This window comes from Balaenoptera borealis (assembly GCF_965194805.1).
Source record: "Balaenoptera borealis genome assembly, chromosome: 8".
In the NCBI taxonomy this organism is placed as follows: Eukaryota; Metazoa; Chordata; class Mammalia; order Artiodactyla; family Balaenopteridae; genus Balaenoptera; species Balaenoptera borealis.
Window position 1 is genome coordinate 100137998 of NC_138865.1, and position 13329 is coordinate 100151326.

At 35.7% G+C, this 13329-nt stretch overlaps 1 protein-coding gene across 3 annotated transcripts in view; it reads left to right on the plus strand.

Moving 5' to 3' along the window:
* The window catches only part of MUSK (muscle associated receptor tyrosine kinase), a 101273-nt gene extending 88918 nt beyond the window's left edge, over positions 1-12355 (plus strand). For all 3 annotated transcript variants that reach the window (XM_082404264.1, XM_082404265.1, XM_082404266.1), the window contains 4 exons: positions 1428-1629; positions 2140-2331; positions 3500-3648; positions 4855-12355. In XM_082404264.1, the coding sequence (XP_082260390.1) occupies positions 1428-1629; positions 2140-2331; positions 3500-3648; positions 4855-5537 (1226 nt within the window). In that variant the 3' untranslated portion in view covers positions 5538-12355. The remainder of the gene's footprint in view (positions 1-1427; positions 1630-2139; positions 2332-3499; positions 3649-4854) is intronic.
* Positions 12356-13329: the final 974 nt, after the last annotated feature.

Here is a 13329-nt window from a genome sequence, read left to right on the forward strand (position 1 = left end):
GTAATTAATGTGCTCCTACCATTTTCCTTAAGATTTTAAAAATGTAACTCCATAGTTATATATTATTTCATTTTTATTGACCTTTGAGTCTATTGTTAAAATGACTTTATCATTCCTAATTTTGTATGTTTGTGCCTTTCTTTTCATTTTAAAATTAAAATGTCACTGATTAGACTACTTTGTAAATATTTATAAGACAAACTATTGACCTATTTTTAAATTCTATCATTTGTGTTATGTGTATTCTAACTTATTAATTTCTGCTTGTACATGGCTGTCACTATATCACCTGTTTTCCTTTGTTTTCTGTAGATTTTGTTTCTTTTCCAAAGTTTTAAATATCTAGTTCATTCACTTCATTCTTTTTATCTAATGGAAGAAGATAATGCTATGAGTTTATCACTGAACACATCTTTGGCCAAATCTCATCAACACTGTTAGGAAGTTATTTTGTCATCTGTAACTATGGCTACTTTCTACTCTTTGACTGAAAGGTTATTAAAATGTTTCTTTTTTTAATGCCTTATTGGATTTTATTTAATCTATTATTAATTGCATTTTGGTCAAAGAATAGATCTGCATAATTTCTTCCTTTGAAGTTTACTGAGATTCATCTTTGTGACCTGACAGAAAAGACCGTGTCTGTCAGTATCCAACAAATATTTGAAAATAAGGTTTATTCTGTCTTTTTAGGGTACAAAGTTCATTCTTCACTATTAAGACATTCTTGTTGATTATATTATTAAAATATTCTGTATCCATGTTTTTGTCTTTACTCAGTCAACTAAAAGGATTTAAAATATAATTCATAATGTTGTTTTAATAGATACACAATGGACGTTACACCCTACAGAGGGACATTAGTATGACATCTTTTGGTTTCCAGCGGTAATACAGATTTTAACTTATTTGTATATTGCATTGACCTTTTTAATAGGAATTTGACAGGAGTTCAATTGTTAGATGAACTAACTTTCTCATTTCTGTCCTACTATTTCCATTTTCCATGTTCTTCCATTTAATTCTGTTTGTAAATCAACAATACATATGTATAAAACCTCAGCTTTAGACAATCCTGACTTCAATTTCATAAAAATATTTTATTTAATAACTTAACAATGTCCATGATTGTTGTCAGGTCATAAAAACTATGATGAGTGTAAAGACACTAGCCCAGGATTTGCATTTGTCTTGGAAAAAGTATTTCCTTTCTCTGAGTCTCATCTTTAAAATTCTATGATTCTGTAAGCTGGATTTACTTACAACTAGACTTCACTGGATTCTTACAATTGCGCTGTACAGATATATAACCAGGGAGAACCTGATACATTAAAACATAGTCTTAAATTTAGTTTCCTGATTGCCTGAATACAAGAGTTGCTGCTTAAAAGTTTAAGGATGAGTGAAAATCTGTTGTTGACTTACAGCATTCCCACCAATGATGTCCTCAAAGCCGAGTGTGGACATTCCAAATGTGCCTTCCTCCTCCTCATCCTCCTTCTCTGTCTCACCTACATACTCCATGACTGTAATAATCTCCATCATGTCCAGCTTTGCCATATTCGTGCTTCTTACCATAACCACTCTTTATTGCTGCCGAAGACGAAAACAATGGAAAAATAAGAAAAGGTGAGATTCTAGTTTAAGTGAATAACATGTAGTATCATTTTTAAAACCTTTACGTATTTGGTATTGAAGCTGGAGATGGGAGGAGGGGTATATATAACACTGCCACTTCCTTTCTGACAGCCGTTGCCTTGCTTTAACGGTAAGCAGCCCCACCACGATCTTTAAAAATGTCAATGACTTGTTGCATAGGATCACATGTCCTAAGGTTAGTTTTTCACAGCAGATAGAATCTAAACCACAATTTGGAAGAATATGGCCTTTCCTGCTCCCTATCAGCCCCCTCAGCCCCACTGCCACTACCAGATTGGATAGTGACAAAATTTCTGAAAAAAAGAATGTACCTTTAGGCTCCAAACCAAATTCTTCGTTGCTCTAAAATGGAAGGATCTTTGGTGAACTTAGTATAATTTGTTTCCTCCTAAACACCATGTCTCTTTAGAACCTAAGTCTGAGTGCAAAGCTCTCACCTGGTCCTCAGCTCATTATTGATCTTACCTGTCTTACCTGCAGAGAATCAGCGGCTGTAACCCTCACTACTCTTCCTTCTGAGCTCTTGCTAGACAGACTTCATCCCAACCCCATGTACCAGAGGATGCCACTTCTTTTGAATCCCAAATTGCTCAGCCTGGAGTATCCCAGGAATAACATTGAATATGTGAGAGATATCGGAGAGGGAGCATTTGGAAGGGTCTTTCAAGCAAGGTAAAGTTGCCCACATTAAAAAAAAAAAACCTACCAACTGAAATACATTGTGTCTGAAAAGTTACCAGACATTAACTTGATTCTATGTAATATGTATAATAGTTATTATCAAATTAGTTCCTTCTTCACATCATTCGCCTTATTTTTATTGAGTACTGTACTTTGAATCTTGATACTTTTCCCCCTCTGCTAGAAAATAGGGTTGTGTATATGGAGAGAATCTTTATAAAGTGTTCCGATGATAAGAAATTAGCAAAGTTTAATCATATTTTCTTTTCAGAAGAGAATTTCGTTGTACATTTTAAATAATCATTTCTCACATTGCTTTTAGTAAATATTTCTAAAATCTCTTCCATTTTCAATTGCTATAGTCTCCACTTCACTTAATGTTTACTTCGAAATAGTGTTTCAGTTTAAGAACTCAAAGCCTGACATGTATGGATATTAAATAGATGTTCACAGAATGGCAAGACAGAAAAAGGAAAAAAAATTATGCAAAAATGTCAGCCAACAATGAGCTCAAAAAAACGAGTGTGTATTAGGGCCAGTGCTAGCCCAGTTAATGTCTTTGTGTGAGTTGGAATAAAATACCCTCTCTGCACGGATGTAGCTCCACAGACACACAGCTGGGCCACAGAGTGTGGACTTGGTTTTAATCACCAATTGTTACTTTGGCCTCTTGTTCTTGGGCAGGATACAACCTTACTTCTACTCATAGTGGCCCTGGTATGGAGGTTACATGATTAATGAAAATCTCACACAAATACTTATTGGGAACCAAAAACTATGCAAGGCACCCTTTTAGGCTCTTTGGGGATATAAAGATGAATAAGTCATGGTCCCTGCCTTCTAGGAATTTATATTCTGGCCAGAGATTAAGGGGTTAGGATGGTAATGATAATCCCATTGGACTTGGGCACTTTTGGTTTTCTGTTATTAATAAATAATGCATTTCTCAAACAGTCTATGTTGAAAATAACCCCAGTGATTTTTATTCATTGGAGTCAAGGAGTTTTAAGTGTGACCTGCCATTGGCATCTTACCTTGGTTCTGTGGCTCTGGGAAAGGCTGCATGAGTGTGGGATGTGTATAAGCCTGGGTAGTTATCATGTGACTATGTGTAATCTTCCTGATCTTTGATTTCTTGCTAAATAAACTTATCTCTCAGGGCTCCAGGCTTACTTCCCTATGAACCTTTCACAATGGTGGCAGTGAAGATGCTCAAAGAAGAAGCCTCAGCAGATATGCAAGCAGACTTTCAGAGGGAGGCAGCCCTCATGGCAGAATTTGATAATCCTAACATTGTGAAACTCTTAGGTATGAAAATATAAGTGAAGAAATGTATTGCATCAGAAAACAGAGGCTTGCCAAGTTTCTTCTCCTTCATACTTCACTTACATCTTTTCTTTCATTCCTTGATCAGAGAGATGCCTCTGTTCCTCCCCATAGAATATATTCTGCACTAGGGAGTAGACTATTTCATTACATCGCCTAAATTCAAAACACTGAAGTTTTAAAAAAACTTCTCAGAGAAATATTTTCTCACTTCATTAATTCTTTTACCAATTTTGTATTTAATTTTTTAATTTTTAATTGAATTTATATAGTACATATAAATATACAGATTGCTAAAGTCCCTGGAATTAAAAACTAACAGCAAAATAAACAAGCCAAGATAATAGTATTCTCGTTTCTCTTCCTTTTTGAACAGACTTCTAACTTTTGCCTGAAAAAAAAATAGAGCTAATGATCTATTTTTATGCTGATATGAAATTGTGACCATCTGATCTAATATTTCAAGTTGTCCATTTCCCTCTCAAATACAGCAAGATTTTTAAATTAACAAATGTCTTCCTGGCACTAAATCTAAGACTCTTTATGTTAACATTTTGTTTCTTTCTGGAATGAACATTGTAAATTTACCTAAATGTTTTACTGCAGTAACCTGAATTCTTCATCTAAGATCTTGGATTGTTTTTGTGCTCCTTTCCAAATTTCATACAACAGCTTCCTTATCATCCTTCTTCAGAAAGGAAGCAGAAAAACAGAGCAACTGCATTACATACTCAAAGCAAACATCCATTCATAAATTCATTCACCCAATATTTATGGAGTACTTGCTCGCCAGACACACGGTAGGTGTGTGGAATTTAAAGAAGACTTAAGATATAATCTCTAGTTTAAAGGGCTAAAATGTTGGGAAGAAACCTCAGCTAAATGGATGATTATAACAGGCAGGTAGATAGGATGCAGGATTAAGGATAAAGAATGACGGAAGTTAAACCTGATCCTGGAAAGGTCAGGAGCTGAAGCACCCCATGAGGAGTGATAAATCAGTTGAATCTTAAAAGATAAATAGGAGATGTTTACACAAAGAAAGGGGGTCAGAGTTCTACTATGATGCCCTCAACAGAAAACCAAGGCACCACATTTTCTGATCTGGTCATTTGCTTTCGGACAATTTTTTCCAGCGTGTCACTTTGGAAGCGCAACCTCTAACAGGAGGCCTTGTTTTGGTTCTAGGCGTGTGTGCGGTGGGGAAGCCGCTGTGTCTGCTCTTTGAATACATGGCCTACGGGGACCTCAATGAGTTCCTCCGCAGCATGTCTCCTCACCCCGGACGCAGCCTCAGTCCCAGCGACCTGACCCGCGGGGCGCAGGCCTCCAGCCCCGGCCCGCCGCCCCTTTCCTGTGCCGAGCAGCTGTGCATCGCCAGGCAGGTGGCCGCCGGCATGGCCTACCTCTCCGAACGCAAGTTTGTCCACCGGGATTTGGCCACCAGGAACTGCCTTGTGGGTGAGAACATGGTGGTGAAAATCGCCGACTTTGGCCTCTCTAGAAACATCTACTCAGCTGACTACTACAAAGCCAACGAAAACGACGCCATCCCCATCCGTTGGATGCCCCCGGAGTCCATCTTCTACAACCGCTATACCACGGAGTCTGATGTGTGGGCCTATGGGGTGGTCCTGTGGGAGATCTTCTCCTACGGCCTGCAGCCCTACTACGGGATGGCCCACGAGGAGGTCATCTACTACGTGCGAGACGGCAACGTCCTCTCCTGCCCAGAGAACTGCCCCCTGGAACTGTACAATCTGATGCGTCTGTGTTGGAGCGAGCTGCCTGCAGACAGGCCCAGTTTCACCAGCATCCACCGAATCCTGGAACGCATGTGCGAGCGGGCAGAGGGGAGTGTGGGTGTCTGAGATCGAAGATGGGCAGGTAGAACTCTACAGTCTCCTCTCGGACTCTAGGAGCCAGGGGAGTCCAACACCAGAGGCCCAAGGAGACCCAGATAGGAAATAATAGTAGCAGGCATGGGTACCATGCTGTTTGTTTCTCAAAAAAAAAAAAAAAAAAAAAAAAGACGGGGCAGAACTCCTGGGGTGGGTGGAAAGTGGGTGATGGGAAAGGCAGGGGGGGAAAAATGTCAGATAATTGGCGAGAACTACTCTTCCTCATGGGGAAAGTTTGTATTACATACTGTACAGGAAAGAATGTCATCCTGTTCCGTTCCTGAATTAGCTGGCAGCAGAGTAAGACTCTGCTGTATTAAATTTTGATACGAAATGCAGTTGAGAGCTCCATTTTTAATAGAGTTCATTCCCGTCCATTAGGAAAGTAGCATATCTTCCTGTAAGAAGTTTAGCTCAAGCACAGAAAACTACAAAGAAGGAAAAACCATTTATCGTCTCCTCACCCAAAGACGGGTGTTGGTTTTTTATTCAATATCTTTCTTGAGTTTAACGCACACTTTTATATTTGTTTGTATTCTGCAGAGTTGCGGCTTACTTTATTGATAGAAGGTTTCCAAGGAATAAAATGATAAATCAGCAAGGCTATATTCTTATTGTGATAAGAAATAAGTTCCCTTTTTCTGTCTTTGTATTTCTTCTTTAGAAGTTTTTCCTTTGTGTGCACTTGTCATGAATTTAATCTGCTTATTTTATTCCTACATTTTCTTTTCTGCAAAAAATCTTTTGTGGCTAATTAATTTACCTTTTTCTTTGGAAGTTTTTTTGGTACTTTTTCTTTGCTCTTCTCTTTGTTTCTTCCTTTTTTCAGAACTCAGTTCTTTTTTGGTTATTTAGCTATTTTTTCTTTTTATTTCATCCATACAACAAACACCCTGGCAGAAATAATAACTTTCTAAATAACATTGTGGACTATTATGTATATACCTTTTGCAAAGTATTACCATTTTCTTCTGCACTTGCTTTTGAAGCCACACATTTTAAAGTGGTCATTCATTAATTTTATTGCCACAGTCTATTAAATCTCTTTATAAAGCATAGTTTATAATATGGGATTTTACAAGGTGCTCTTGTGGCTCTGAGTTATTTCAAACCTGATGTTTGTGAATTCTGACATTTTTTTCCTTCTAGAAACCAATTTGATAGGCAGTAGAATTAATGTAGGGCTGCTTATCAACTTTCTGCATGACTATTCACCTATCTTGTTACATCTTATGATTCTTACAAAGAAAAAAAAAACCTTCTGGAAGTCAGATTCTTGGTGCACAAGATTTCTCAGTGGTGCCCACACAATATAGCTTTATCTGAGGCCAACATGGATGATATGAGTCTCTCCTGATATAGTATGAACCCAAATTCTCCCAAAAAGCAAATAAATAGGGAAGAGAAAATAGCAGTCTACCCTATATCAGCTTACTTTCATTCAACCTAATTGGTAGTTAGGGCAATGGAGAAATGGTCTGAATTCTTGAAAGTAGATTTTCAACTGCTTCTGGAAGGCTCCACCTAAAATCTCCAAATGCACCTGCATGCAAAAACTTTTTCATCTTTGCTGGAAAACCTGCCATTTTCTTGTTCATAGTCATTCCAGGCAACCAAGACAAAAACACAGACTTGTCCCTCTCCTTCACCCATGAAAACTCTATCAGTTTACTTTCTAAAATTCTCCTAGACACACCACCTCCCCTTCAGTCTGGCTGCCCATTACTCACACTCTATCACTGCCTGTTGTCTCATCTTTCTACCATTTCATGGCAGAGAAGATTCCATGGGCTACAATACGTGCTTACTAACAATTCTGATTTACAAATAAGGAAGCCAGAAGTTAGCACTGAGACCTTGAGAGAGGTGCCTTAGGTTAAAGTCATGATGGTAAGTCCAAAGTTAAGACAGTCATCCAAAGGGCTAGATGAGGAATAAGGTTGCAGCATGAGTCAAGCAGCCAAGCGGCCAGCAAAGCAGAAAACTTGGAGAGGGCCACCATCAAGTCTGGAAGTTTCCCGTAGTTATCCATGGCATGACACATGTGTGTGTCATATATGCTCTGCAAACGTCAAAGATGTCTTCAGTTTTCCTCAGCTGACAGAGTTTTATTATAAAAGAAAGACATGGAAGTCCGGCCAATCAGAAAAACTACTCCATAGAGAAGCAGGGTCATGAGAGTTAGAGTTACTTGGAGGACCTGCCATGGGCTAGTGCTGCTGGGAACGTGTTGCCCCTCAGAACGGTTTCCATTGCCCTGTTCTACTGTCTGCCGCTTTGAGCTGCGCTCTGCTTCCCTCCCCATTGCTGGATAACTGCCCTTACTTTCCTGTCTCTTCCACGTGCCTTCCACAGCCTCATAGATTCTCTGTGTGTCTTTTAGGCTCTGCTATTTAAGATTTCAAAGCAAAAAAGTCAGAGAGACATAGGTAAATACAGTGAGTGAATGAGTACGTGAGCAAGCAAGGAACTGTTATATAGACCATCCAATTTTACTAAATATTTAAAGGAACTGAAAACTAAAATAACAACTAGAAATCCCATTATAGTAACAATAGTAATAAGAGTAATACCATCAGCTAAAAATACTGTAATGAAAATGAAGGATATTTTTCATGGACTCATCAGTAGAATGGACATAGCTGAGAAAAGAATCAGGGAGCTTGAAGATACGTCAGTGGAAATGCCCACAACTGAAACGTAACAAGAAAAAAAAAGAGCCCTGAATATCCAACAACTGTGGGACAATTTCAAAAGGTGTAACATGCACAATTGGAATACCAGAAGGAAAAGAATAAGACTAGAACAAAAGAAATATTTGAAGTAATATTTGCAAAGAATATTTCAAAATTAATGACAAACACAAAACCACAAATGCAGGAAGTTCATGCAGAACAAACAACAAAATTTCTGTACCTAGGCATATCATATTAAACTGAAGAATACTGAAGACAAAGATAAAAATTTGAAAGTAGCCTGAAGGGGGCCAGGAGGGAATGAGACAACGTACAAGTATGAGAAGTACATCGAACTTCTCTATAAAGCACACAAGTGAGAGAGTTGTATATTTTTAAATTGAAGTAAATATATTAACTTAAAACATACAATATCCCTGTGATGTCAGTACTATCATTATGCCCATTTTTTAGGTGAGGAAACAGGCACAGAGAGATTGTGTAACTGGCCTTAAGCACACAGAGCAGCAGAGCCTAGGTTGTGACCAAAAGATGCTGAACTCTCAGTCATCATGCTGAGGTGCTTCCGATGATTACAGAGGGAACAACTGAATCACAATGACTCTGTGGAGGTGAGTTATAATTTGCATGTAGTTTCAAAGCATACACCATACCCCTTATACTCCTGATTTCCTATCCCAGTCTTTTCACTGAATAGCAAAGAAGTATATTTTAGCATTGTCAATTTAATCAAAAAATCCAATTGATGGCATGTGTATTTTTTTTGTTAGCTCTAAATGCATTTTCAAGTTTTGTCAAGATCACTGTCTTATATCCTTAGTGATCATCCCAAGGTTCTGTATCTCAGGGACATGGGCCCAGTATTTACCAGTACTGTTTTCCTTTTTAAATACAGATTTTTTTTTTCCCATTGTAAAATCATTGTATAAATTCAAAAAGATCAGGAGAGAGACTCACAGGGTCATTGTTACCAAGTGTCAGGACAGGCACCAGTGAAGCACCCACAAGTGATGTTAAATGGTTGAATATCAAACAAGACAAGAGTTCCAGGGCACCAAAAGAACACATTCCTTGGTATCATGATAGAGCAGAAAAGGAGCACTCCTTCCACTTTGCAGGATATTATAAACCTGTTCTATATCATTAACTATTCTAAAAGTTCAGTTTAATTTCTAAATAATATTCCATTTTATGGATATACCATAATTTAATTTCTTATTTTTAAAATATTTGAGTTTTTTAAGTGAAACATTTGAGTTTTTTCCAGTTTTCACTATTACAAACAATACTCTATTGGTCATCCTCATTTGCACAAGCCCATAATTATCTCCTATGGAAATTCTGAAAAAGGGAATATCCAAGCCAAATGGCATGAGCAAAATTAAGGCTTTTGTTTGTGTTGTCATATTCTCTAGAAACACTGTTCCCATCTCTGTGTTGTACAATGGATCTCATAGCCCTAAACATTTGCTGTCATACATAGAGAATTAATTCTCTATTTTTTAGAAGGCTTTTTTCTACTTGGTTATAGAAAAAGATGATCTCATTTTGATTTTATTTTTAAATTACTAGTGAGGTTGAATTTTTCTTGCTCCCAGGTCATTTATAGTTCTCATTTGGGGAATTATCTATAACTCAATTTTCTATTGCATAGTTCATTTTCTAATTGATTTGTAAGTCATTTTATTTAGTAAATAGTAAACCTTTGTCATACATTGCACAAAAGAGAAAATACATACATACTTTTATTTTAAAATAGCATTTGCTTTATTATTGCAAAAGCAATATTTGTTTATTTTTTTTAAAAGAAAAAATAATAAACAACAATATACAAATAATAAAGAAAATGCAAAAACACCAACCAGTGGTGACTAACATTAACTCGTGATAAATATGTTCCAGTCTTTTTCATGTAGGTAGGTAGGTAAATAGGTAGATGAGAGATAGAGCTATAGAGAGATAGACAGATAGATAATCCTTTAAAATGAAAACAAGATCATACTGTTTTATTGTTTAAAGCTTTGTTTTTATCACTGAGTATATCAAACATCTTCAATATCAACAAGTATTCATGTACAACATCACTTTTGATGACTGAATAATATTCTATTATATGAACTTACAATTTACTTAACTATTATTCCATTGTTGGACATTTGGTTTATTTCTATTTTTTTGTTATAAAATACTGTATTTTGATAATCCTGTTGCTAAATTTTGTGAGCATCTATCTCGAGTGATTTCTTAATGTATAATTCCTAGAAATATCGATAGAATTTCTAGATCAAAGGGTATATATACTTTTAATGCTTTTAATACATTGACAAATTACTTCCTGAATTATTCTGTCAATATATAATCTTCTAGCTAGATGAGAGCCTTTTTCTTTCAACCTCACCAATACTGAGCATGAGCATTTTAATAATTGCCAACATAACAGTTTAAGTTTTTATTTTGTAGCTTATGCTTACATTTCTTTAAATAAGATAAGGCTGAACACTTTTTCAATGTTTTGAGGACAGTTGATTTACTCTGTGATTTGCCTCCTATTGTTATTTTTCTATTGGGTATATCTCTTTCTTATTGCTTTATAAAAATGCTTCATATATTGAGTTAAAGTTTGTCATACATGTTTCAACCACTTTTATAACGCTAAAAATGTATACTTCTATTTGTCTTTTACTATCAGATTTTATTAATCAGGAAAGAATGTTGAATTTTCAGTCTACTGAGATGATTATGGCTTTTTCCTTAATCTGTCAACATGTAGAAATGTAAGAATTGATTTCCTAATGTTGAAATGTTGTTATGTTCTGAGAATAAATGCTCTTTGGGGGTCACATCAGTCTTTTAATTTACTACCAAATCTGTTTTATTAACATTTATTTGCAACAATATTTATAAATTCATGAAATTAAAAGTTTATCATTTTCTTCTCTGTTAGAGTTTGGTATCAGTATTATGATAGTTTCCAAAACTTAGGAGTTTCTTCCTTTGGATCTTGGTTAGTTTTTTAAAAATAACTGTTACTTATTAATAAAAGCAATACATAGACATGATCTTTTAAGCACTCCTAAGAAATGTACAAATGAAAAATAAAAAGTCCCCTCTTCCAAATCATCTCTAGTTCCAGCCTAAATACAAACCACTTTACCCGTTTCTAGTTTCAGTTCTGCTGGCAACGACCAATGCAATTCTACAAATATACTTAATCTCTTTCTGAATTGATCAATTAAAAAAGGTGTGTAATATCTCCCTTCATGAAAGATGGGCAGGTTAGAGCACTTTTACTCAAACCCCTCTTGATTTTGAGTTATTTTAGTTAACTTCTTATTATCAATCATGTTATTTATCCTTATAACTTTAAAAAATACACTTAAACATCAGTGTATTAAAAATACACTTAAACATCAGTCTCCCAAGGCAACAGACATGAAAGCAAAAATAAACAAATGGGACCTAATCGAACTTACAAGCTTTTGTACAGCAAAGGAAACCATAAACAAAACAAAAAGACAACCTACAGATGGGGAGAAAATGTGACTGACAAGGGCTTAATTTCCAAAATATACAAACAGTTCATACAACTCCATAACAAAAAAACCAAACAACCCAATCAAAAAATGGGCAGAAGACCTAAATAGACATTTTTCCAAAGAAGACATACAGATGGCCAACAGGCACATGAAAAGATGTTCAACATCGATAATTATTAGAGAAATGCAAATCAAAACTACAATGAGGTACCACCTCACACTGGTCAGAACGGCAATCATTAAAAAGTCTACAATTAACAAATGTTAGAGAGGGTGTGGAGAAAAGGGAACCCTCCTACACTGTTAGTGGGAATGTAAATGGTACAGCCACTATGGAAAACAGTATGGAGGTTCCTTAAAAAAACTAGAGTTGCCATATGATCTAGCAATCCCACTCCTGGTCGTATATCCTGAGAAAACTATAATTTGGAAAGATACATGCACCCCAATGTTCATTGCAGCACTATTTACAATAGCAAGACATGGAAAAAACCTAAATGTCCATCAACAGATGGGTGGATAAAGAAGATGTGGTATATACATATATATTTATATATATATATATTTATATATTTATATATATATATATAAATATATATATAATGGAATACTATTCAGCCATAAAAAAGAATGAAATAATGCCATCTGTAGCAACATGGATGGACCTAGAGATTATCGTACTAAGTGAAGTAAGTCAGACAGAGACAGACAAATACCATATGATATCACCTATATGTTGAATCTAAAATATGACACAAATGAACATATCTACAAAACAGAATCAGACTCATAGACATAGAGAACAGACCTGTTGTTGCCAAGGAGGAGGGAGGTGGGGGAGGGATGGACTGGGAGTTTGGGATTAGCAGATGCAAACTAATATATAGAGAATGGGTAAAAAACAAGGTCCTCCTGTATAGCACAGGGAACTATATTCAATATCCTATGATAAACCATACGAATACGAGAAAGAATGTGTATATATATATATATATATATATATATATATATATATATATATATATATATATGTAAAACTGAATCACTTTGCCGTACAGTAGAAATTAACACAACATTGTAAATCAACTATACTTCAATAAAATAAACATTTAAAAAATACACTTAAACAAAGGCTACCCATTGACCCATTGATTCTGGACTATGTTAGATACAATTAAAGCTCACACACTTCCTTCTATCACTTTTTTCATTCCCCTCTATGTTCTATCACCTGTTTCTATGCTGTACAGCTTTTTCTATACTGTCCAGCTGTTTCTATGCTGTCAGGATCGATAATGTTTGCATTTTTTTTCTGCAACAAATTAAGATTTGAGTGTTGACTCTAGGTTGATTCTAAGCTTGAAAAAAAAAAGAAACAATGCCTACAACAGTGTGATTATGTAATACTCATGCATTGCCACACCAATAGTGGTGTTTAATTATTTTAATTTGATAATCTATTTTAATATCCATTAATTCTTTTTATTTCCTCTATTTTATGGATGAAGTATCATTTAAAATATCACAGAA